Source organism: Tyto alba, unplaced genomic scaffold (assembly GCF_018691265.1).
Source record: "Tyto alba isolate M040663 unplaced genomic scaffold, T.alba_DEE_v4.0 Super-Scaffold_9, whole genome shotgun sequence".
In the NCBI taxonomy this organism is placed as follows: Eukaryota; Metazoa; Chordata; class Aves; order Strigiformes; family Tytonidae; genus Tyto; species Tyto alba.
This window is the reverse complement of record NW_024881330.1, coordinates 25,144,442-25,167,859: the sequence shown is the minus strand read 5'-3', so window position 1 is coordinate 25,167,859 and position 23,418 is coordinate 25,144,442. Positions and strand designations below refer to the sequence as shown.

The 23,418-nt window shown below is 45.8% G+C and overlaps 1 protein-coding gene across 1 annotated transcript in view; it reads left to right on the top strand.

Annotated features, from left to right (window-relative positions):
• Positions 1-1,664: 1,664 nt before the first annotated feature.
• The window catches only part of SDC2 (syndecan 2), a 61,223-nt gene continuing 39,469 nt past the window's right edge, over positions 1,665-23,418 (top strand). The window contains exon 1 of the mRNA XM_042785911.1: positions 1,665-2,018. Coding sequence (XP_042641845.1) covers positions 1,959-2,018 — 60 coding nt within the window. The 5' untranslated portion in view covers positions 1,665-1,958. The remainder of the gene's footprint in view (positions 2,019-23,418) is intronic.

Sequence of the window (23,418 nt, the reverse complement as noted above, 5' to 3'; positions counted from 1 at the left end):
GCAGTCCTGCTGCCTACCACAGAAGAGGATACACAGAATTGGGTCCTAAGCATTTGCAACATACTCTGAAGGAGAAGGATTACATTAAACAGTCTGTTTAGTATAAGGAATATATTAAACAATCTGTGTGTGACACCCACAAGGAGCGGACCATTGAAAATCTGGTAAGATTTCAGTGGGGAATGCAGCCTAAAAATCAATGACATGGCATGTCCGGAAGGTGGATCTAGAAATAGCAAGTGTGGTAATCGTTGAGAGGTATCACGTTCCTGGGACTGGGTCGGGCACAGCGAGAGCACTCCAGGCACAGCCACCTACCCCTCTGGGGCCAAGGGTCCCTCTGCGCCCCAGCCCAGCGCCAGCCACTGCATCTCACACTGCACAGGGATCTCCAGGGATGTGTGTTTTCCTGGGAGAGCGATGAGTTGAGTGAGAGATTGCTTGTGCTAAATTAACTTTATTGTATCTTTTTACCTGGCGTTTCTGTTTTGATAGGAAGGCAACCAGAGTGGGAGCTGAAGGCGGTTGGGATCTCAACACCACCCATCAGCTGAACGGATCCACAGAGCATGGGGCGAGCAAGGTGAAGGAAAAACGTCTGACTAGGAAAAACATCTGCCCGGGGAATGTCCCTGGGCTGTTTTTCCCCGCTCTGGGGCCAGGGTCTTCTAAGAGGAATAGGTTTTGCTAAAATAAAAGAGACCATTAGGGTCCTTGTGACCATTTGACTCAGGCTATAAAACGCTGCCTGCAGCCTTCTGAATTAAATCACAACTGGTAGTTTGCAAACGAGGCTGATGTATCTTGCTTTCCTGGTTATTGCTCTTTTCCCATGGCCAATGACTGATGTAATCTATGGACACGTTCAGTGGTGGAAGCGTGCTGGCATAGGCAAGTGGATCAGGCTGAGGCTCCTTAGCTCTGTAACACCACCATTTTCCCCAGTTGAGAAATACCGTGGACTAGTCATAGCAAGACTTCTTGTTTTGGCTTCTGGAGCACGCATTCTTGGTGCTGTCAATTCCTCCAATATTTATTTTGAAGATTCTGGATCCATGTAACTAGGTGCAAATCGCAGTCGTCTCTTATTTGCCACCCCCTCATCCCTAAAAGTTCCTAGTCTTCTTGTTGAGGGAGAAAAGTGAAACAAACAAAAAAAAAAAAATGGAAAGAGAAAATATTCTTGGGGCAGAAAGCCAAGTGGGGATGTAAAATGGGTTGACATCTCGGGATATCCCCCCTCGCTGTGATTTTTAATCCCTCTGTCCTGTTCTTTCCGACACTTGATGCTGCCAGCCAGCCTAATTTCGGGAGGGTGGCGCGGAGCCGCCGCGCGAAACCCGTTGGCAGAGCCCTAAAAACACGCGGCAGCGGCCAGATTTCCCTTGAAAAGCGGGAGCCTTTCCACGTCCCCGCTCCTCCACCGGGCCAGCCCTCGCTCCTTCGGCCCGCGGCGCTGCTCATGTTTTCCACTGGGGGGGAGGACGAGAGAGGGGAGACCGGAGAGGAGGAGGAGGAGGAGAAGGAGGGGGGGGGGGGAAAGTTGCTTGAATTTGCGAGGGGCGAGAGCCGGCGGCGGCGGCGCGCCGGCTCCTTCCACTGGCTGGGGGAGCTGCCAATCTGTGTTGTAATCCTGCAGGAATTTCTGCGGGGTTTAACTGGGAGCCGCGCCGCCGCCGCCGCGCACTCGGGGCGGAGGGCGGGAGGGCGGCGGAGCCGGCAGCGCGCAGCCCGGGCGCCCCAGCGCCGCGCAGCACCGGGCCCGGCGGGCAGCGGCGGAGCGCAGCGCGGAGAGGAGCGGAAGAAGCGCGGCGGGCCGGAGGGCGCCCGCGGCCCTGCCCTGCCCCGCCGCCCCCCCCCCCCCCCTCCCCAGGCGCTGCCCTCCCCCCCCCCCCCCCCCTCCGGTTTCTCCTTTGTGCCCGGCCCCAGGCGGCCGCCGCGCCGGCTCCGCGGGAATAATGCGGGGCGTGTGGCTAGCGCTCACCGTCAGCTTCGTGGCCTGCGCCTCCGGGCAGCCGGTGAGTGCCGGGGGGGGGGGGGGGCGGAGGGAAGCCCACGGGACGGGACGGGACGGGACGGGACGGGACGGGGGCGGCCGCCGCGGCTCCGTGTGCCGAGCGCGGGGCGCGCAGCCCTGGCCCTGCTCCGCGGCATCGCCGGGCAGCGGGCGGGTTCCCGGAGGGCATCTGTTGATCGCGGAGCGCTCTGCAAACGGCAGGCAACCTCCCCTCCGCCACCCACCATCCCCCCCCCCCCAAAAAAAAAAGCCCCCCCAAAACCCCCCGAATCCGAGCGGAGAGCCCTGCCGCCCTCCAGCGAACCTCAGCCGAAGTTTGCCGCGACGACCCAGTCGCCTGCTGGCCCCGGAGCACCCCCCCCCCCCCCCCGGCGCCTCTTTTCCTGCCGCCCCGGAAGAAATGGGGGGGCTGCGCGGCGGCCGTGGGGCGCCAGCGGCGTGGGGTTGGGTCCGGGAGCCCTCGGGGCGCTGCGTCCCACGGGACTTTGTACCCGGCCGGGGCGCAGCGTGTCCGAGCGGCCGCCCGAGGAAAACGCCGCGGCCCCCCGGCTGCGCGGGCGGGGAGGCGGGAGCGTCCGCTTGCAAAATCAGCCCATCCCGGCCGGTTGCTAAAAAGAAAAAAAAAAAAAAAAAAAAAAAAAAAAAAAAAGCCTGCGCGGCTCAGGACTCCCCAAAACCTTCGGGTACGCCGCGCTGCTGCGCCTCTCCTTGCGCGGGTGCGCAGCGCTGCGCGCCTCCCGGCCAGCTCCGCGGAGCCCGAGCCTGCCGCTGGCCCCGCCGGCGCTTCCCCTCCGGGCTGGCTGCGAGATGCTCGGGATAATGCTGCTGTTTACACTTTTTTTTTTTTTTTTTTTAATTTCCTCCGAGCCCCAAGAGTATTTGCTAACCGGGGGCCTCTGCTTAATGCAATTAACGGGGTTGCCGGGATTTGTACCTCTGGAAAAGCCGCTCTCCGGCCAAGCGCTCCCATCCTTTCGTGGCATGGAGCCGGGGAAAGCCAGCAAGAGGGTTTGGGGTCCTTTCCATCGGTGGATCTGAGATTGTGTTGAGGGAAGAGGGCATGCAGGTGACACTGTTGCAGTGTTTGAGCAAATATCAGGAAATAATAAATTGAGGTTTAGGTATGAAATTAAAAAACCATGACAACTTAATCCAATTAAAATGAGCCGCTCCACTGAACTAAATAATGTCACTAGCTTGGGTTAACTTTTGAAGTTGTCTAGCTATTGTATAAATTAGCCCAGTCACAGCCTTCGTGAAATCTGGCTCATCATTAGGGATTTCTAAGGATACAATTGCAAAACACTTTTCTTAAGGACTAATTAAAAAAGGGTTGTGTAGGACACCGACTCCTGTTTCCGTTAAGTATAACTGCATTGCAGAAACACCCTTGGCTAATGAGGTACAATATCCTTTAATTTTATAGAAATGCTGTTATTACGAAGTTCTCTGATGGTGTTGTAACTATTAAACTGCCACAGTAATTAGTAAAGTATTAAGTTTTATGGGTTTTTGCCTTAGGATGAACATGCTGCGGCAGTGTGAGGTGGGTTGTCGGGGTGTACCCGGGCAGCGCGGTTCAGGGGGGCTGAGGGGAGAGCAAGGTGGGGGGGAGCCTGCCTGGCTGTGGTGCAACGCCCTCGATGCTGCCAGAAAGTTGTGGAGAGATTGGAAAAGTAAAGGGAGGATGTTTTTTTTTAACCTTTTCTCTTCCCTGCCTCTCCCGCCACCCCACCCCACCCCCCTTTTTTTTTTTTTTTTTTTTTTTTTTTTTTTTTTTTTTTTTTTTTGGGTGTGTGTTTTGTTTCCCTGTGTCTGGCAGCAGCTACATGCTCCCTTAAGGTAGAATATTGTAGACCAGTCTCTGGAAAAAGATAGATGCTAAATCTGTCATCTCTGCAGAAGTCTGTCCGGTTTGTAAGAGGAATTTTATATGGGTGCTTAAAAAACCTGTTAGCTCTCCAGAGCACTCTTAAGTGGTTTTAGTTCTAAATTTCTTCCCCCTTGTTTGGTTTTGCTATTTTTTATTATTATCTAGACAAAGCTGTAAGGTAAAAAGCTCTCATTTCTCATGAAGTAAATTATCCAGGAGTTTTCTGAGCAAGGGAGGGGAGGGCATCAGGGGATTTTGTTTCCAAAAGCAGTGAGTTCCCTGTGTTTGTTTCATGTAACCAACAAACCTCTTTATTTGGGAGGGCAAAGTAGATGTCAGAACGGTGTTAAAAATGTACTGGAAATGGGACCTGCCACTGGACTTGGGGGCTGTTTGTCAGTGCTGGGAGTGTGCTTGATGTGCCCTGCCATGGGCTGTCGCGCCGCAGATGCGCTCTGCTGCGCCGTGCCAGCTCCCCTGCGGGTGGGTGGGGGGGTGTCGGGGGGGGGGGGGGGGGCAGCTTTTTTGGGTAGTGGTTGGGACACAGAGGGTGAAGGGGAGCCTGACCTGTTTGTGCCAACCTGCACGTGGTGGCAAGCATTGCCTACGCTGAAGCTGGTGGATCACAGCCTGGGTGGTTTGCTGCCATCAACGCAGCGTGGGGTGAGGCATCGGGTCAGAGTGGGGTCCAGTAACCCCGGTGGGTGTGGGGGATTCACCCAGGCTTGGGGGGAGTGGCAAAAAAGGTGCTTTTTAGCTACCTTGGAAGTTTCCTGGTTTGCTTTTAGTGTAGGAAAAGAGCTCAACGTGAAACAGCTGGAAAGAAGAGGCAAACTCTGTGAGAGGCCTGATGTGCCTTATAAGAGGTTGGGTCCAGTCCTGATGACAGCAGGAGTCAGCTCTCACTGATTTTAATAGCACCAGAGAGCATCGCCAAGTATCCAGCTGTACTTGTCAGCTCCCACTCGGAAGAGGCTGATAAACCTTTCCGTTTCATCCTGCTTTGCAGCAGTGGGGCGAATGGTTTTCCAGAGGTTGTGTGATGGTCCAGTCCTCTCTGCAAGCCCAAGCGCGTGTTGGGAAACTTTGCTGGCTAGCAGGTTGTGCTGCGTGCCGCAGCATTACAGTGCTGCTCTCCTCGCAGAAGGTTAATTGCGGCTCTCCTCGTGAGGTTTCTGGAGTCTGGAGACTCTGCTTCACGTCAGCAGTGCTTGTGTGTGGGGTTGGTTTTTAGGACTTCAGCAAAATAGAGTACTAGGGCATCAACATCAGCTGGGTGGCCTTTCTGTTTCTTCTGTAAGCTTCTGAGCACTGATTTATTGGCATAAATGTAGTTATTGAAGGACGATCCAAGGGTAATATTTGGTATATTTTTCAAAAGTATTTAGTGTTTTAGAAGCATGATGCTGTAATTTTCCTGCATTTGTTTCTAATGGTTACTTTGCTTTTGGAATTTGGAAAATTGATAGTGTGTTGGGGGGGAGGAATGTTGTTATTTTTGAAAAAGGCAGCTAGACGTTGGAGATAGCAATTAGAGGAGAAGTGCTGAAGAGAGGTGGCGTTTCAGATTTATATGCCGTGTGTGTGTCTCCTAAGCGTGTTAAATCTGTATTGCCAAGTAAGTTCCAAAGAAAGGCAGGAAGCTTTTTTAGTCTTAATTTATTTCCACCCCTCCCCAACTCACGTGAGCTTTTTCTTCTCACCATAGAATTAATAATTATCAGTCCATTGCTTTCTGTGGCTTGGCAGTGCCTGGAATCAACCAGCAGCATCTGCCACGGCTGCTTCCCTTGCTCTGGCTGAACATCTGGGTGCTCTCATCCAACAGCTGCCTGCATGGCTGTGCACTGGAAATTTGGGGGAGCTCTGAGTTTTGCCACCCATCTCAGTTATTACAATTCTGGTGCTGCAGTTCAACTCCCCCTTATCTGGATGTTCTCTGGAGCCACTTTCTGGGAATAGGTTTCCCTCCCAGGTTAGTTTATCTTTTAAAAATTAAAGAATGGATGATTCTTGACCTGAGATCAAACACTGAAGCAGTTTCTCTTTTTAATATCTTAGCCCCAAGGTCTACATTGTAACTGACTTAATATTAAGGCCTAAAGTGCAGAGATGTTTTCTCTGCATTTTTTTCTAGATCCTTATCGAGGAAGTAGATGAGAGCCTCGTCTTCAGAAACAAGTCAGGACAAGTATCTCAGGGTTTGAAGTCAGGTACTGGGATTGTGGTTCTTGGGCAGATGGTACCTCTGTGGTAGGTTTGAGGCAATTGCTGCAGCTAGTAGGGTAAAGATGGTGGACTCTGGAGAATGAGCCGTAAGCCTTGGGTTTGTTTGAAGTTTTGATGGATCTAAGTCTCTGTGGTCCTAATCTTAAATGTAATCTCAGGGTGACCAGATCAAGGCCTAATTTCGTGTCTAGCAGAGGTGCAAGTTATGAAATCCCCGTGTCAAACACACAGCCATGATCTAATGCCTCCAGGGAGCATGATGGAGAGCTACCTGCCATCTTCGGTGGGGAACGTGGCGTTTTGGCAGGGAGTCCTGAGCTTGGAGAAGAGCTCGTTCCTCCTTGCAGCAGCTGAGCTCCCTGTGGAGCAGCTACTTATTTGCAGAGCTCTCCGTTTGCCCTGCTTTTCATGGTCAATTGTCTTTATAGAACGTCAATCAGAGGCATATGGATGGCATTTATTAAATACATTATCTCACCAAATTGACTTCTGCCATTGACCAGTTGAAACATTTTCGTTATGGCAAAGAATTACAGGCTTTAGTAAGGCTCAGCGGCTGAACAAAGGGCTCTTGTCTAGTTATGGAAAAGTACTCTTTGTCTTCTGAATTGCTTTGACTGACTATGATTTTTAACAGAAATGTTGTGTTTGAGACTGGCAAGCTTATTCGAGGCTCTATGTAAGACCTTGCTTGAATGTAAGTCATAAAGATGCCCTCTGTGCTGCCACATTTGAGGGAGGACGCACGAGTCATGAGCAGGCGATTTGGTTCACACTTAAGTTGCTTTGCTCTCCGTGTTGTAGCAAGCATGAGAGAATTACTGTAGGTTGTTCTGCAAACAGATTGTTGTTTGGTTATCTCTGGTTCACGTGTACAAGATGGTAATAAACTGCTATCTTTAATCTTTCTAGGACTAGGAATTTATTCGTAAGTTACGTGGCACTATTCAGTGATTTGAGAAGACTTCTCATGCTCACGATGAAGTATAATTTTCAGTCTCTTGAGTAAAGACTGCATTAGTGTTTGACCCTGTAATAATGACAGTTCTCTGTATGTATGTTGTTTTCTTGATTAGCTCAGCCCTGAGGGATGCTTTCAAAAGCATACTAGATATTTAGGCAGAAATACAAAATACATGTAATCCTCAAAAGTATTGGAAAACTGATTGCAGTAGGAGAAAACATAGCATTTAACAACCATTTGCAACAAGTACTTTTGGGCTGAACAAATTGTTTTTGTTGATGTCTCAAGTAGGGGGTTCATTTAAAGTGAAATAATGACGAATAGGGTGGTGATGAAACTGCAGAACTTGGTCTTGTCTGTAGATAGGCTATTAGTGTGTCACATAAGCTGTGCTTAACTAAAGCCTGAGCTGGACACTCCATCTGAAATCACTATTTTTAGTTTATGTGTAAACAAGTTCTTCAGAAATCTACCTTCTAAGCTAAATTGTTTTGTTCCAAAGGTGAATTGATTTGGGAAAGTTCAAATAAAAACCTGTTTGGCTGTGTTTGAGTTGTGAGCATGAAGATAAATACATACTTTGTACTCTTGTTAATGGTAAGGAGACAAAGGGTCTTACAGAAGGTCAAACAGCCTGTAGTATATGCAGGAAATTAATCAAAATGTTCAGAAACCAGCATTGTGATTAACAACCAGAATGTATTGTCTGTATTTAAATATTATGTTGTCAGTCCTATTTTGTTCCTGCCTGATTAACCATAATAAAGCATAATTTTCTCTAGAGGTGCTTCCACACTAATGGAGGTCACTTCTCACCTTTTAGACCAGTGTGAAGTGGTGAATCCTTATTTTTTGAAGTGTATTTCAGAAGCATGATTGTAATGGTCTTGCAGAGCTGTAGGAAGCAGTGCTGCTAAAGTAATATAGCCTGGGAGGTGAAGTACTTCTCAGGGAGCCGTTGGGTGCATGACCAATGTGGCCTCAAGACTAAGGGTGTTTTGAGAGATAATCAAAAATATAATGTACTTGCTGCCACAGGAATGAATAACCTAACTAGGTTTTCCATCTCTCCTACCTTCCCCAGGATCCTCTCTGGTATGTCTGTTCCTGTCCCTCCATTAGTTATACAAGTAGAAGCAATCTTTCCTCTTTCTCTGGGCTTAGCTGCATTAATTCCAGCTGTGGTGACTCTTCAGTACCTGCAGGAACAGCTGGCTGAACACAGCAGCTGGAAGGCACAGCTGTGACCAGCCAGGCCTCATGCACTTCATCTCTTTTGACTTTATAGACCCGAGTCTTGGTTGCTTTTTGGACTGGGGTTTGCAGGGGAAGGCCAATAGTGGGTCTGAATACATGAAGTATCCTGGAGGCTGCGGAGAGATGTCTAGGAGAGACATTCTTCCTTTGCTGGGTTGTTTATATGTGCTCGCTCTGGATGTGGAGATCCCAGAATCAGTGTGTCACTTAAAGTGATTACCAGGTGAAAGCCTCCACAAAGCCTTTCCTTTCAAATCCTTTTCAAGTGTTGTGCAGTTCCATGTTCAAACATGTAGGCACGGAGGTGTGACATTGATGGTGTTCTTGTTTAAAATGAAAACCTGCAAGGGAAGCAAAGTGGAAAGGTGAAGCTAGTTCAAAGTAATGGAAATGCATCATCATCGGGACATCTGAAAATCGAGCTTCTGTTGAATATAAATTTGTGACATTACATAAATAAAAATAGGTATGGCTTAGCCCTATAAATAATAATGGTGTGCAATTCCTGCACCAAGGATGTTCATAAAAAAACATTGCTGAGAAGCAAGGTTCAGAGTTGCCTGTGGAAGGGGGGTTGTGGAACATCTAGGTCCTCTCCTGACTCTGTTACTGCGTCTCCTTCCAGTTGGGAGCTGAGGGGCACTCGGTACTTGCCACTGGTGGCAGTGCAAGCCCAGTGAATGGAAGTGTGCAGCAAGGAGGAGGAGCACCTGTCAACAGGGCGTGTGAAATTTGGGTATGTTAGTAACTGGCTTGCATAAGTGTCATTGTAAGAAGGTGAGAAGTTCTGAAGAACTGCTGTGGCAGCATACAATGTTAGAAGATTAATGCTTTAGGATCATTAGTGACTTAAGCATCTGTAGTGTGCAGGACTCACAAATCTCTCTCTCCATGGTAGTACAAGAAAGATGACTAGTCCTGGAGGTAGATAAGAAAAGTTATTAAGATGTCGTGTATATCTTCTAAATTCTTGCCTTTGGTGGAGTTGCTTATAATTTTTCAATCATGGGCTCTTTGATTATTTCTTGTCTGTGAAGGCTGATTTTTTTGAATGTAACATCTAAAATGGTATGAAACAAAACTTCTTGGAGTGCGTTTGAAATTAAGTGCCCATAGAGACTGTCTTGCACAGAGCATTCAGCACTGAGCTCTCTGCAGCTATCGCAGTTCCAGCTTGGAAGGTCTTTGAAACTGTGTATGTGCGTTTTATATAGAACTTTATTCTACCTAGATCTCTATTTTGCATATATTTTTATTTTATCTACTTTTGTGTGTGTATCTTTTTTATGAAAGGCAGTATGTCTTTCAAGTGTCAGGAGATACATACTCTACAGAACATGAGAAGAACTCCTGGTTAAATAAACAGAACAAAATCACTCTCAAAATCATCTTAATTTTCTTGGCCTGAATTAGGGTGGAAGGAGCAGCTTCTCTGACCTTACTTACCAGGAAAAAAGCCTTAAACAGAAAGTGGTCTTTACAAATGGTTTTAGTCTTGCTTCTTCACTTGTGAATTAATACAACAATTTCATAACCGTTTTCCTCCATAAGTATGATTTGATCCTGCATAGCTCCCACACATGCTTTTGGTTTGATGCTCCAGCACAGCCCTCCCTCTGCCCTCAAAGTCCTGGTAAGGGGATAGGCATGGTCGTCACTGCAAAATGTGAATGAGTTGGAAAAATTTTGTTCTAAAGAGAAAAACTAGGAGTGGTGGTTAGCACAGGTCCGTGCCCGACCTGGCCTGGCTGGGAGGTCACACCACAGCTGTCATGACCTGAACAAACTCTTGGCTCGGCTGAAATTGTCTGTCTATATTGTGGCTTGGGCCAACTGAATTTTCCTTTTCCTCCCTTTTGACCAAAACGCTTTGGTGAATATGTCTGTCTGCTGCATGAAAACGTGGCAGAGTTCTCCAGAAGTTTCCAGAGAGCTTGACAGTGAGCAGGAAGTGGGTGAGGAAGCCCTGTGGCAAACCAAGAGATGTTTTCTGCTCTTCTAGTAGGAGCTGTGGTCCTTCTTGTGGAGCAGCATAGAGCATCTGTTGGCGTGCAGAGGGGAGGGATGACATGAGGGCATTGAAGAACTGGCAACTCTGAAAACTGACTATAAAAAGATATGCTGATACCATTTAACAGCCTTATCTCTAACATATTGAATAATGTTTGGTTATCTCATTGCCACTTAATGGCCAGCCTGTGCAGGATTTGAGGGTGAGGAAAGCAGGTACTATGTCCACTTGTTAAAAACAAATTTACCTCCTTAAAGTGCACAGGTGCTGGAGGAGACAGGGCGTTAAAGTTGAGTATGATTGGCTGCCTCCAGTCATGCTGCCTATTGGAAATGCTTTTCTCTCTGGTGGCATTTAGCCCAAGCAGCCATGCCCTGTTGAAGAGCAGGGCCATGTTCTGCAAGGGGAGATCTCTGTGCCTTTGGCGAGGCTCAGGCTCAGTAATAAATAGCCTTTCTGCTGGGGTGGGGAGGCAGAGGTTTGCCCGTGCCACTATGCTGGGGCTCATTGGATAGAGAGAACTTCTGAGCTCCTGATAACGCAAGATCATTTGGTCTAAAACGGTTTGAGACAGTACTCTTAATAGTATTGCTCTGCTGAAAATGCCACTTACTGTCTGTTTTGTAACTGTAGGGCATCGGAAAGGGGAAATTACCTTTATTTTATTTTGTTTCTGTTCCTACTGTGGTTCACAACCTGAAGAGCTTATTCTACTCTTCGCTGGTTTGGGGTTTTGTGCTTTCACTAATGCTACTTTCTTGGCCATATCTCTTCCACTTAACCAAGATCTGGTGACCTGGCATCTTGACGTAGGTCTCTTCTGGTGGACACCTGTAATTGGGCTTCTGCCTGGTAGAACAAATTGTCATATACCAAAAGCCAGATGAACTTAATAGTGATGAAGGTTTCCTGATACTTTTTTGAGAGCTGTAAATCTTGTCTGTGGGTTAAAGAAGTCTTCCGGGCTTGTGAATATTTAGTAATGCTACCAAGGTCGTGTGCCTAACATTTTATTGTTTTGTTTTTCTGACCTCTATCTGCTCTGGAAGAATTAGGCAGCTTTGGGTTATGACAGAAAAAATTTTAGTTTGGAGAAAAATATGTGGTGCTTCTATAACATACAGATAGGAGTCTTCACCATGTTACTTATTGCTGTTTTACATTAACATCTGAGGATCTCATCTCCACTGGTTTAAATTCATAAAGGTATTTGACTTCAGGAACCTGAGGAACACTGAGGAGAAAATTTCTTCTGGCAGATGCTGTCAGTCTCAAAAAAAAGTAAGTAGGATCCCTTGTCATGAAGATTGTGGCCATACAGAGAGTCAGAGCTGGCACAGTTCCCATGTAGTAGAGTAGCTCACATGGCATTTCTGTATTTGTTATCAGAGGAGAAGGGGTCCTAAGGGAGGATTAGCAAGAGTATTTTTGGGGATTTCTCTGTGACTTCCAATAGATGCAAAGAAAAAGCTAATCTCTCTTGTTATTTAATTCAGCTAACCTAATTGGAAAGCCTCCTTAGAGCAGTCTCCAGCAGCTAGCTGTAGCAGCTGTACAATTAGTAGTGTCACCTAACAGGAGAGCAAAACAAGGAGCGGTAGGAAACTGGAGGTGGATGTTTCTGTGTATCTTAACAACTCTCCCAACAGCCAAGCTTGTTAGAGTGAACTCAGCTGAGAATTTTAAGATCTTTAAAAAAAAAAAAAAAAAAAAAAGAGTGAAAGTCTGAGTTTTTAAAGACTTAACACCTCAGATTTCTTACCACCAGTCTTGTTATGCTGTTAAGCTCCACAAAAGGTGTATTTGCCTCAGAATTACTGTTTTGGCTATATAATCACCTCTTACTCCTTGAAGTAGTTTTGGGGTTTGGGCCTTGTAGTTTATTTACAGGTTAATTTATTAATGGCATTTTACACAAACTGGACTGGATCTGGGGGCTGGTGGGCTCTCCTGCCCATTCCTCGGTGTGTGAACAGTAAAGCTGAGTGGGGAAGAGGTGCATAAATAACTGCTTTATATATGGGAGGACAGTTCTTTGGCCTTTGCCCTCCCAGCTTGGCTACTGGGGTATGCTTTGTTTGGGGATAATCCTGGAACCCATTAAAAGCAGGAGCTGGCATGGAGGAGAGCATCAACCCCTGGGGCTGACTGTGCCCTGGCAGGGCAGGAGGTGACAGAGCCGGTGGCAGTGATGCTCCCTGGCCGTACAGTTCAGGGCTGTACGTAGGCACCAGAAGACAGAGACTGGCTTACATTTGAATCGCCAACTTGGCACTTTACAGCTTCACATCATTAATTACCATGCTGTTAATGTCATTTAGCCGTGCATGTATATTCAGGGAGCGTTTAGTTAAGGGTATGTGTGGGGCAAGTAATAATTTCCCAATCTGTGCAGAGTTATGCGATCATCATATTTACAATGTGTGACCCCTGGTTCTATAGGATGGGTTTTGGAAGTGCTATTAACCGAGCTGCATGTGTCAGGGAATGGAAAATGTAGGCTATTTATAATTATCCACAGGTGGAGAGGAAGGCAGCAATGCACAGTACCAGTAATAATTATCAGCAGTATAGAAGTTCATCTCTTAAGCCGTTGGGTCTAATGCACTAAAAAGTATTTGATCTGAAGTCTGGCACAGCCTTCAGATGGAGCTGTTCAAAGGCATCCTGACCTAATTTTGCTGCGGAAGTGTGCGAGCCTTCCTCATTCCCCTAATTTCTTGCAGAAGGCTTCAATGATAAAGTCTTCATCCCCTACACGTGCATATATTTTACTGCAAAGCATTTGGATAAAAGCAGCCGTTACAAGCCAGGTGGTAAATATAGCATTCAGCTTAACAGAAAAGACCTTCAATTAAGCAGAGGCGGGCCCTTCTCCCGCACTTTGCAGTTGTCAATTAGCTTTCCTTAAGACTTTTTTTAATTTGCTGGGTCCTTTTGTGACTAATTGCAAAGCCTGTAGTGCAGTGTACAAGTAAAGACTTCGTGTTATGCTGAACTCCTATTTCAGTGAACATCTCTAAAATGTGAAACCGCTTATAAATATGTTTGCTTTCTTTTCCAGGGAAATAAATCATTAAATTATAAAACATTGTCCATGGGGCTATGTAAATTTATCAGTTAAAGCATATAGCATAAGTACTTTGACTTTCCTTTGGATAAATCAAAGCAGATGTAACGACATTATGTCTTAATGGGCTTTTGTCTTCAAAAGAAAATGGGGGAAAAAGAAGTCTATTTTTCAACAGTGGTATGGTACAGCATACTGCAGTGATGGGTAGTGCTCTGTGTTATTGTCTGTGTGGGTGTAGGCTGTTTTTATCAGAAGATAAAAACAAACACAGCAACCTGAACTGAGGGCTTTTAAATTCTGTCTAACCTGTCACTTGTACATTTTCTCATGCCATTGTCACTTCAGTGGTGGTGTAAGACTACTGGTTTCTTACCAGAAATGTCACTTTTTGTTCACTGTGGGTTTTTTGACTTGTGCTAATGGTATTTCTGAGCAATACTGCACAGTACATGGTAACTATAGTGCACTTAATTGTAATTTGTATCTCAGGTTCCTTATTTGCTCTTTTTCTCTGCAATCTCTTGTGCTTCCAACCTCATTACACTGATGTTAAATTTTTTTTTTCTCCCTCTCTCTGCTGCTTTTATGTTGTCAGGCAAGCCAGGTAACTGTTGGCATTGGCACCACTTTTCAGTCTTACGTTGCAAGTACAAGATCCAAAAGCAGAAGAAAAGGTAGATGAAAAACTGGGCCTGCTCTGGTCCTTTGCCCACCCTCAGGAATCTTCTTGCTCGATCAGCTCGTGGTAGTGAAAAAGAGGGAGTGGGTAGGAGATGGTTGGGAGTGACCAAAGTACTGTCAGAGCTGTTGGTGGGGAGGGGGTGCCGGAGTGTTGATGCATCTTGGCCAGACCACAATTCAAGGAAAAACCTGGAGGTGACTGATGTGGAGTGGAAAACAATCACGGTATCAGGGATACTAGCTCCATCTTTGACTCGTCAGATGTGTCTGACAGCACTTGGAGCACGTGAACCAAGTGTTCAAGCAGATGTGGATGATTGAGCACTGCATCCCTTACCCCCTTTGCTTTTTGGAAAGTGAGTGTGCGGAGCCAAACTTTGTAGCTTGGCATTTCTCTCTGCTCTTCAGGTTTTCTTGGAAGCCTTTTTGTTCTCCTCTCAGACTGGGGAAGGATGGGAATGGTGGGTGCAAGGTGCTGATGAAGTCGGTGCTCGTCTTCTGACCTACGGCATCACTTCAAAACTTGTTTTTGTGCAAATCACCATTCGACTGCTTAAGTGATCAGTAACTGTGCTTGCTCAAATGGAGGGGGAGCAGCCTGAAGTTAGGACTAGTTGGAGAAGTATCAGGTTACTGAGGGCACTATAATCAAGGTGACAGCTGCTTTCCTTATGCTATACTGAAACAAAATACCCCAAACTGTTGGACAGAGCCTCACCAAAATACATTAACCTTAGTGCTTTTACTCTTTCCACAAGTTGGTGGAATACTTAGCGCTGTTGGCTAATGAAATATTGGAGTGCTAATCTCTTTCCACGGATACCAGAGGGGAAAATGTGGAGTATTGCCACCCCAAGAGTGCAAGCGTAAGCGTGTGCTGATGAACTTTTTCAAGGCCGGCGGTGCAGGGAGGCAAGCAGTTTCTCCCTGGGGTGCTTTTGCACCCACTGTAGGTGCTGAGCGTGGCACGGGGGGAAGAGGAAGGGTGGGCTCTGGCGTGCCAGGGGGATTATCTGCGGTGCAGCAGCTGCCGTCTGGGTGCGTGCTTCTCCATACCCAGCGTGGTGAGCAACCTGTTAACACGACCCTGTCTTCTTCCCACCCCTTCCAAGGTATTTACACTTGCCCTTAAGTAACCATTTCTTTCTTTGGCTACTTAAGCTGACACACTTTGAGATACTCAGGAGTGAAAAATGGGAGGTGCTACTGGAAATAGCCTTGATGTGCTGCTTGGGAGAAGCATGTTTGAGGAGCAGGCTATAAGAGTCCTCTCTGATCTCTATTTATACCTCTCTTCTAATAACACCATATTTTTTATTTTATTTATTTTATTTTTTAAACAGAAACTCCTGTGTGTGTCTTAGCCACAGAAAAAAACACAAAAATACCTTTCTGGGTTTCGTGTACAGTTTGTTTCCAGTGAAGGGCAAGCATGTGTGGGGAAGAGGTTTACATGAAAGAAAAGATAAATTAGGACCACTAGATATTACTAGTCCTGGGCTTTATTGTGACTAAAGTTTTAGGAATTGCCCTTTGATGCAAAGCCTTTTCTTAATAGGCTTCTCTTCAGAGAAGACTAGTCTTGGGCTTAGTTTTTGGGCTGCCAGAGGCTTGCTCCCAGAGCAGAGGGCTGTAAGCCCTGGTTTCCTTCAAGGCAGAGGGACCTTTTCCCAGGCTTCTGCAGAAGGGTCTGCTGCAACAGACAGCATCAGAAAAATGAAGGTTGAACTGGGAAGCCTGAATCTGTAAAGAAAGCAGGAGTGAGAGACTTAAAAGCTACAAGGAGGGAAAGGCAAGAGTAATCTAATTGCTGAGCCTTACTGTATGGAAAGTGTAGCTTTAGCTGTTACGTGCCAACTGCCACATCCCCTTGCTGGTTGGAAAAGTCAAGAACAAGGAGTGAAAGGGCTCTTGAGAAAATCGTCTGGATTAAACTAGACTCACCCAGGTCTGATAAAATGCACCAGGGGTTTCACTGGGTGTGTTTTAAGAGATGGCTGTAAAAGCCTGAGGCAGGTGGAGCTGGGGGCTCCTGCCCCACCACGAGCTCCCTCCACGCAGCCCTCCTGTTCCAGCGGGCTGCCAGCGCGGCTGGAAACCTCCCCTTTCCCTGGCCACAGAACCTTCTCCCGCTTATGGAAAAGCACGTCTGTATCACTTCATTTGTGGTCAGTGACGTGGAATGTTTCCAGAGTTGAGAGTATGTTCTGAGCAGCCCTGACACTCCTGTCAGGGCAAAGAAACGGGGTGAGAGTTAAGGTATTGGTAAAGCACGAACTCCATATTTCCTGGCTTGGAGCTGCTTGGTTATTTCAAAGCACCTAGTTTATCCTTTAGTCTTTTCTCAGTCATGCCTAACTGGGACGAAGCCTGTGCTGTGTGGAGCCCATGTTGGAGGACGTGCATTTTGAAGCAGAGAAACTGCTCAGTAGTGAGGAAGCACGAATATCTGACAAAATACCGTTTGTACCTCATGATTTTCAACCTTACAAGGCCTGGAGCGCTAGGTGCCCCAATAACAAATCTCCCATGAGCGGGAGACTAAGTGATACAGGCCACGACAGCCACAGTTGCATCCAGGCTTTCCCATGGGCTCTAGTTAACCTGAACCCTTGCAGGAGGATGGCTGGAGTGTGCCAAGTCCTGGCTCATGCAGTGGAAATCCTGCATGCCTCTGTGTTCAAAATTCTTGAGGTTTTTGTGTTGTTTTGTTTTGTTTTGTTTTTTCTTTTCCCCTTACAATGCAAGTAGAGGCTGAAACTGTAAGGCTGACCTCTTGCATGAGGTGACAGCTTTTTCCAAGGGAGAAGGAACAAGCACCAAGGAAATTAAAGGCAGAGTTGTTCCTGTAAGAATTTTTTAGGGTTGTTTTGTTTTATTTTTCCATAATTATTTTTAATCCTCTCCTGCTGGCAGTGTAAGAGGTATCAGAAGAAGCTAGTGTAGTAGTGTACCTTAGGTGTAGTGCAGGACTTGTGAAGCCTGACCAAAATGAATAGGCTTCACTGGATGGTCATTGAGTACATGCTCTGGAAATAACTCCTTAATTTTCTCTTGGGGTTTGGGAGATGAAGGGGGACTTTCTTTCAGCCCTCCTACTTATTTAAAATAATATGCTGGCATGCCAAGCAGATCAGGATTTATTTTTCCTAATGCTGGGAGAAGAAGCCTGTGATTAAGAAACTCTGGCAGTTTGTGACTCTTAGTATATTTTCTTGTATTTTTGATGCTTGTGTTTGTATGCTAAGGTGTTCACAAAAGCATAAGAAAGTGTATTTTCAGGAAAGTCAGGAAATGTCAGATGACATTTTCCAAAAGGACAGTGTGTCTCTTTAGGCAGCATCGTGGTCAAACAAGTAAATATGTGTTTGGTAAGAAGCCTAATTTCGAAAACATCTATGGATCTGTCCCCTCATACCCTTCTTACTGCGTTTGTAATTCCAGGCGGTCTTGGAAACACCACGGATGTCAAATCCAATGTTGTTCGGTTAGTTGGTGTTTGTTTTTTTGTTTTGTGTTTTTTTCATATTTCATGAATTTAAAATTACTTTTTAATTCTACGATAATGGTTTGGATTGCTGCACAGTAAATACATTACATTTCTAGTATAATTAGTACATTAAGGATGAAGTAGCCCCGAACTCCAGTAGTGGGGTCTCAGCACTTTTGATGGAGGACAAGGTAGCTGAGCACTAACTTCTGTTCATTTTTACCTCTCAGCTGAAACTGAGGTTGGTAAGTTACTTGGGTGTTTGTATTTCTGATGTGGAGGGATCTGCCCTCAACTAATGAAAAATGTCAGACTTTCCTCTGCTGAAAATCTGGTAGAGGGGGTGGAGAAATGCTGCACTGCTGCTGCTGATTGATCTCTGGTGGGTATGGAGGGCACCGATAAAGTCAGAGAGACACAGGGAAAGAGAAGGGCCACAGTGTGACTTTACATGCTGAAAGTCATCCTCTGACTGCTCACAACCAGCTAACACCAATTCAGAAAATGACGCCTGCTTTGGAAGTGGCTGCAGCAACAGATGGGCGAGAGGCAGCTTTCCCTGGAAAGGGGGAAAAACCTTCAAGAAACTCCACTTGCTGTAATTTTTGACTCCTTCTACTTCTGTTTATTTGGGGTTTTGTTTTTTTCTCATTACATGGAGGATGTGACTACAGTTCGTTCCTCGCTGTGCTCTGCCCAAGAGCCACACGAAGCACTGATGGAGAGGGAGCAGGTACCTGGTACCATCTCGCCCAGGAGATGTGCCAGGAGGTTAAGGAGTTGCCTCACCTCACCAGTCACAGTCACTCACCTCCTCCAAACTGGTGCTTCATCGGGGAAGCATGATAGTGTTGCAAGTAATGTGAGAATTGCAGGTGTAGGTAATTGTGGATTTATTTGTGGGACTCCAGAAAGCCAGGGAGGTGGAGGTGCCCTTGTGTAGCTCCTGTGAAAGCAGAGGACCACTCTCCCTAGGAGAAGCGGGACAGTGGCAGGTTGGAGCTGACAATTTGGGTGGAAAAAAATCCCCCAAATATCCCTTGTGGTATTTCACATCTGAACTGATGTGAAAATACACAAACGGATATGGCTGTTATGTCAGTAATTAAACATAATGTAAGAAATTGCCAGCTCCTACTGCAAGACCAGCAAATCAGTTACTGCTTTCCTGCACTCATGTGTTAAGTAAAGTACCTTATCTTATCAGTTTTTATCTTTGGAAATTCAGGGCTTTCAGCATATGAATTAACCAAATTAAAGGTTATGCATCGCAGTGCATATGGTTATAATGTTCTTACTTACATGATGAAAATGAGCTAATATTTTATGTAAGCTATTAAAACTTATTTAGCTTTTACCTAATAAATATTTATTAGCTGCTAAATATCAGTCATTCATGCCTGATAAATTAGATTCTCCAGGAGGCAGCTTCATCTGGGAAGGCATCTCTCTCCTTCCCTCTCTGCACAGTTCTACATTAAGCGACGTCTTTCCCACCTGCTGCTTTTTGCCCATGGTTGGAATGTCCCTTTTCAGTGCTTGTCACCGAGTCTGGATGGAAATGTGGGTATCCTGCGCTTCCTTGCACTGAGAAAGGGGCCAGTTCTCCAGGAAAAGTCCTCTTAAGGGATGTGAATTAATTTGCTTCACAGGGAGGATTGAAATAGATCATCTACTCAAGCAATGCTGTGATTTCTCCTTGGGAATTTAGGTGGATACTATGCATGTCACACAGCTGAGCTTCTGAACACGTTTTTCTCTTTAAAATATGCTTTTAAATGTCAATATACTAATCTTTGAAACTTAAGCATCCAGAATTGGCAGGTGTTTTTTTAGGACTGGACAGTCTGGGGAGAGGTAAGTGGGAAGGCAGTACTAAAAAAAAGCATTAGACTATTTGGGATTGCAGGTTCAGCTTTAGTATTGGGGGAGGACAGATCTGGGTGTACTACAGATGCCATTTTCCAGGACACTGTGGGTGGAGGGGGGAGGATCTTCTACAGAACAGGAAAACAATCATTCATCAGTATGCATTATGGCTGCTTGATGTCAAGGGCAAAATGCCATTTATATATGAAAGCATTATATATTACAGGGGGGAAAAAAAGGCAGGACAAGGGTGAGCTAAAAAAAAATGTCCAGAATTGTATTGGTTGGTTTGTTAAGAAACAACAGACGAGGTAAAAACCCACCAAAAGAAAAGATCCACCCCAAAGTCTAACTGATTTTACCACGATCAGCGATGGTGTAGCAGGCTAGCCTCAAACATCAGTTTGGGATATGCTGCTGGGACTTTTAAAAATAAATGATTGGCAAGTGGTATTTTGCTGATGCATTAAGTGGCGATCTGCTGCAGAATTGCCTTGGGGAATCAAAACAAGTTAGGGACTTTACTTTTTCAAATGTAAAGTTTCTATTGCCTAGCACTTCAGGGATTTCCATGCATCAGTATGATCTGCATGGATTATGGAGCTGGATTTAGTTATATGCTTTTACCATTTAAAAAAGTCAACACTTCTTAGCAATTTTATATAAAGAACACTAGATACTGTATTAATTTCCTTTTCAGTCAGTGTATTCTGTGTGAGGTTTTATTTTTTTTATTTTTTTTTAGAGACAACAGCATATGAAACTTTGAGGATTAAAAGTAACTTTCAAGGGTATAATTACAACACAGTTCTCAGCTGCATTGCACTTGTTTTGTAAACTGTTGCTATGCAGCTGAACTTACCTTTTGAATTAAGCCTTATGTACCACTAGAGTTAATATTTAAACCAAACTACCCTCTCAAAATTGGCTACCCATTCCAGTTACATTAAATTAGAAACTCCAGTAACAAAGTGAAAAGGTTCTTGTTTTATAGCATGAGCTGCTTTCCCTCCCTCCGGCAGCAAACTTATTTTAAGTCTCCTCCTCTGAAGAAAATAAAGTTCAGTCCTCCAGCTGCACATGGCCGCCTCAGCACTGTGGAAATGGAAACTGGTGCTATCCCAAATGCATAATTCATCCCATAGCTAGCAGGCATTCATGCAATACAGTAAGTGGTGATGGCTCCTTTGAGCATGCCGTGGGTGAACAGCAGCACCGGGGCCACGGTGCCCGCGCTCCCGTGCCCGTTCCCGGCTCAGCCTCTGCCGTCCTGTGCCCGGCGGGAAGGGTGCCCTAAGGATGACCCAGGCAGCCTGGCAGCCTCGCTGGGGCGTGCAGCGACCCCTCTGCTTTTGGTGAAGTAAAGGCTGACCTTGCAGCCACTTAAATTATGGGGAAGCTTAACCTGATGTTGTCCTGGTTGGATGCAAAGCAGGGTTGTAGAAGGGAACAGACCTCAGTGTTGTTGGTATCCTTTGGATGAAAATATATTGCTTTAAGCTTTACAAAACATGGTCATGTTCTGAATTTGTATAGGAAGAGGCAGTATCATAAGCTATATAACTTATGTGTGATGTCTTTTTCTTCCGTTGCTCTTTCCCACAAACCAGTCTGTTTCTTCCCCCTCCATCACATCAGTGTAACTAGTTATTGCTACCAAAACCAGAGAGCTGGGATCAAGATGGTATTCACTGTTGAATATTCAGGATGCACAGCATGAAGTAGCTCATGTTAATAGCATCCTTTCCTCGTGTACTTCTGAGCAAAATTTTCTAGAGCATTTCTTAATGTCCATTAAGAAATTTGGGATACTCACTTTTACCCTTGGTTGTACCTGAGCAAATGCCTTTGACTTGTGTGAAGTTTGTGCTGTAGTAATTGGAGATCTTACTCCAGCATACAAAAAAATAAAAGCTGTGGTTTTGGAGACACTGAAGGATGGAATAATCTCAGGTAGAAGGGGGAATACAGAAAGGTGGTGTTTTTCTTACAGTGAAAGCATGACAAAGATAGCTGACCTGTTACTTGTTTTGATAATAGATACAAATAGATACACATCTATTTCTCTACTACTTTGATTCTTAGAGGAATAAACTGTGAGCAATGAAAATAAATATGGTATGTCAGAGAAAGGTAGTAGTTTAGGTGGCTTCTCAGCAAACAGAGGAAATGCTTTGAAGTCTGTCCTGTACAGGTGCAGAGTGAGAAGCACGCAAAACTTTTCATTCATTATGATGCCTTTCAAAAGAGGTTTGTTTTTTTTTGGTTTTTTTTTTTTTTTTTGTTTTTTTTTTTTTTGTTTTTGTTTTTTTTTGTTTTAATAGACTTCACCAAAGTGATTCGTAAAAAAGAAGAAAAAAAAAAAAAGTAGTTCCTTACTTGCTCACAGCTATCTTCACCGCTCTTCCAACCTGTTTTTATTGCTTTATCTCTGTGTGCACATGGGATGTAGATTTGGCAGAACTTCGTTTGTTTGGGAAAGTGCTTTGGTCATGCTAGGTATCCATCAGTGACTCTGATGGATGCAGAGAAGTGTTGACTGTTTCACGGTTATGGTTTAAGGCAATTAATCCCCAAATTAAGTGGATGCTTGAACCAGCAAGAGAAGGGCATTGAGGTAAGTGTGGCCATCTTAATTTCCCAAGGATGTCCCTAGTGCCAGCAGTGGGTTGGGCAGCCCTCCTGCCTGAGCCCAGCCGCCAGCTCCCCCTGGGGCTGGCACCCCAAGCCCCCCGTGATTCCTCTGCAGGGGTGGAAGAGGGCTGGGGTGGCTCGGAGGCTCCTTGGCTCTGCTGCCAGCTGTGTCCTTGCTGGGGAGCGGGTGGGCTAGGCACACGGCTGGGAGCCCCATGCTGCCCCGTGGTCCCTGCTCGGTGGCTTCACTGACCTGTTCCTCCTCCCGTGGCGGGGGGTCTGGGTGGCCCTGCTGCTGGCATGCGATGGCCACCTGGGATGAGTGCTGCCTAGGGGCCAGGGGCCACCGCTTCCCCACGCAGCCTCAGTAGCTGAAGGCAAGCTATATCAGGAGGCTTGAGGATTTCAGTCATGAAGGCACAGAGGTCGAGCTGGCAGTGATGTCTTGTTGCAGGAGTCCACATCTGTTAGTGCATGTGCTTTCCTCTGCTGGATGACGGTCTATATTTTGCTGGGATTTAGGACAACCCCAGTCTCTACTTATGACTAGATGCTGCCGAAGGAAGTGTTTTGGTTGCATAATACTAAATAGTGATTGATCCATGACCTCGCTTGGATCTCTTCAGCTTCTGGTGATTGTCATCCTTTAAATGCAATTTTGTGCAACTGTGATAGAGTTTGTGTTGTGACAGGTATAAGCTGGGCTCCAGCTGGGTCTCAGGTGTTAGATATGTGCAGGGGTATCCAACTACTGATACTAGCAGATGCTGTCTGGGGAGACTGGTCGTGATGCTCAGGTTAGATGTAGCCCATGCGTTATTCTTTGTTACTCTTGCATCTGTCTCATTTTCTAGGACCTCTCAACTGTTAACAGTGACAAATAAAAAGATTGTAGGCATTTAAAGTACAAGCACATATTTGTATGGTGTCCTAAATCAATTTTAGAGTTGTAAAAAATAAACCAAAAGATGAAGAGAACTTACCTTTTCGGAGCAGTCCATTACAGCATTAATTAAAAAAAGGAAAATAAAGCAAATCATATGCAATCAATGACTTAAGCATATGCTCCAAGTTAAGCACACTGAGCAAGCCCAAATGGGGTCCCTGGTGGGACTCCTTGTTGTGCATAAAATGAGGCATGTGTGGGGGCATCTGATGGAGGTCCAAGCTCAGAGTCACAGGTGGTGGGCAAGCCCTAATCCAAAAGTGGTAGCAGGGCGCTGGGCCAAAATTGACCCAGCGTTCAATTGGAGGGTTTGTTGGCTCCGTTAAAATGCTCCACAAAGTGTTTTCATGATTTTGGATTGATCTAAGAGAGGC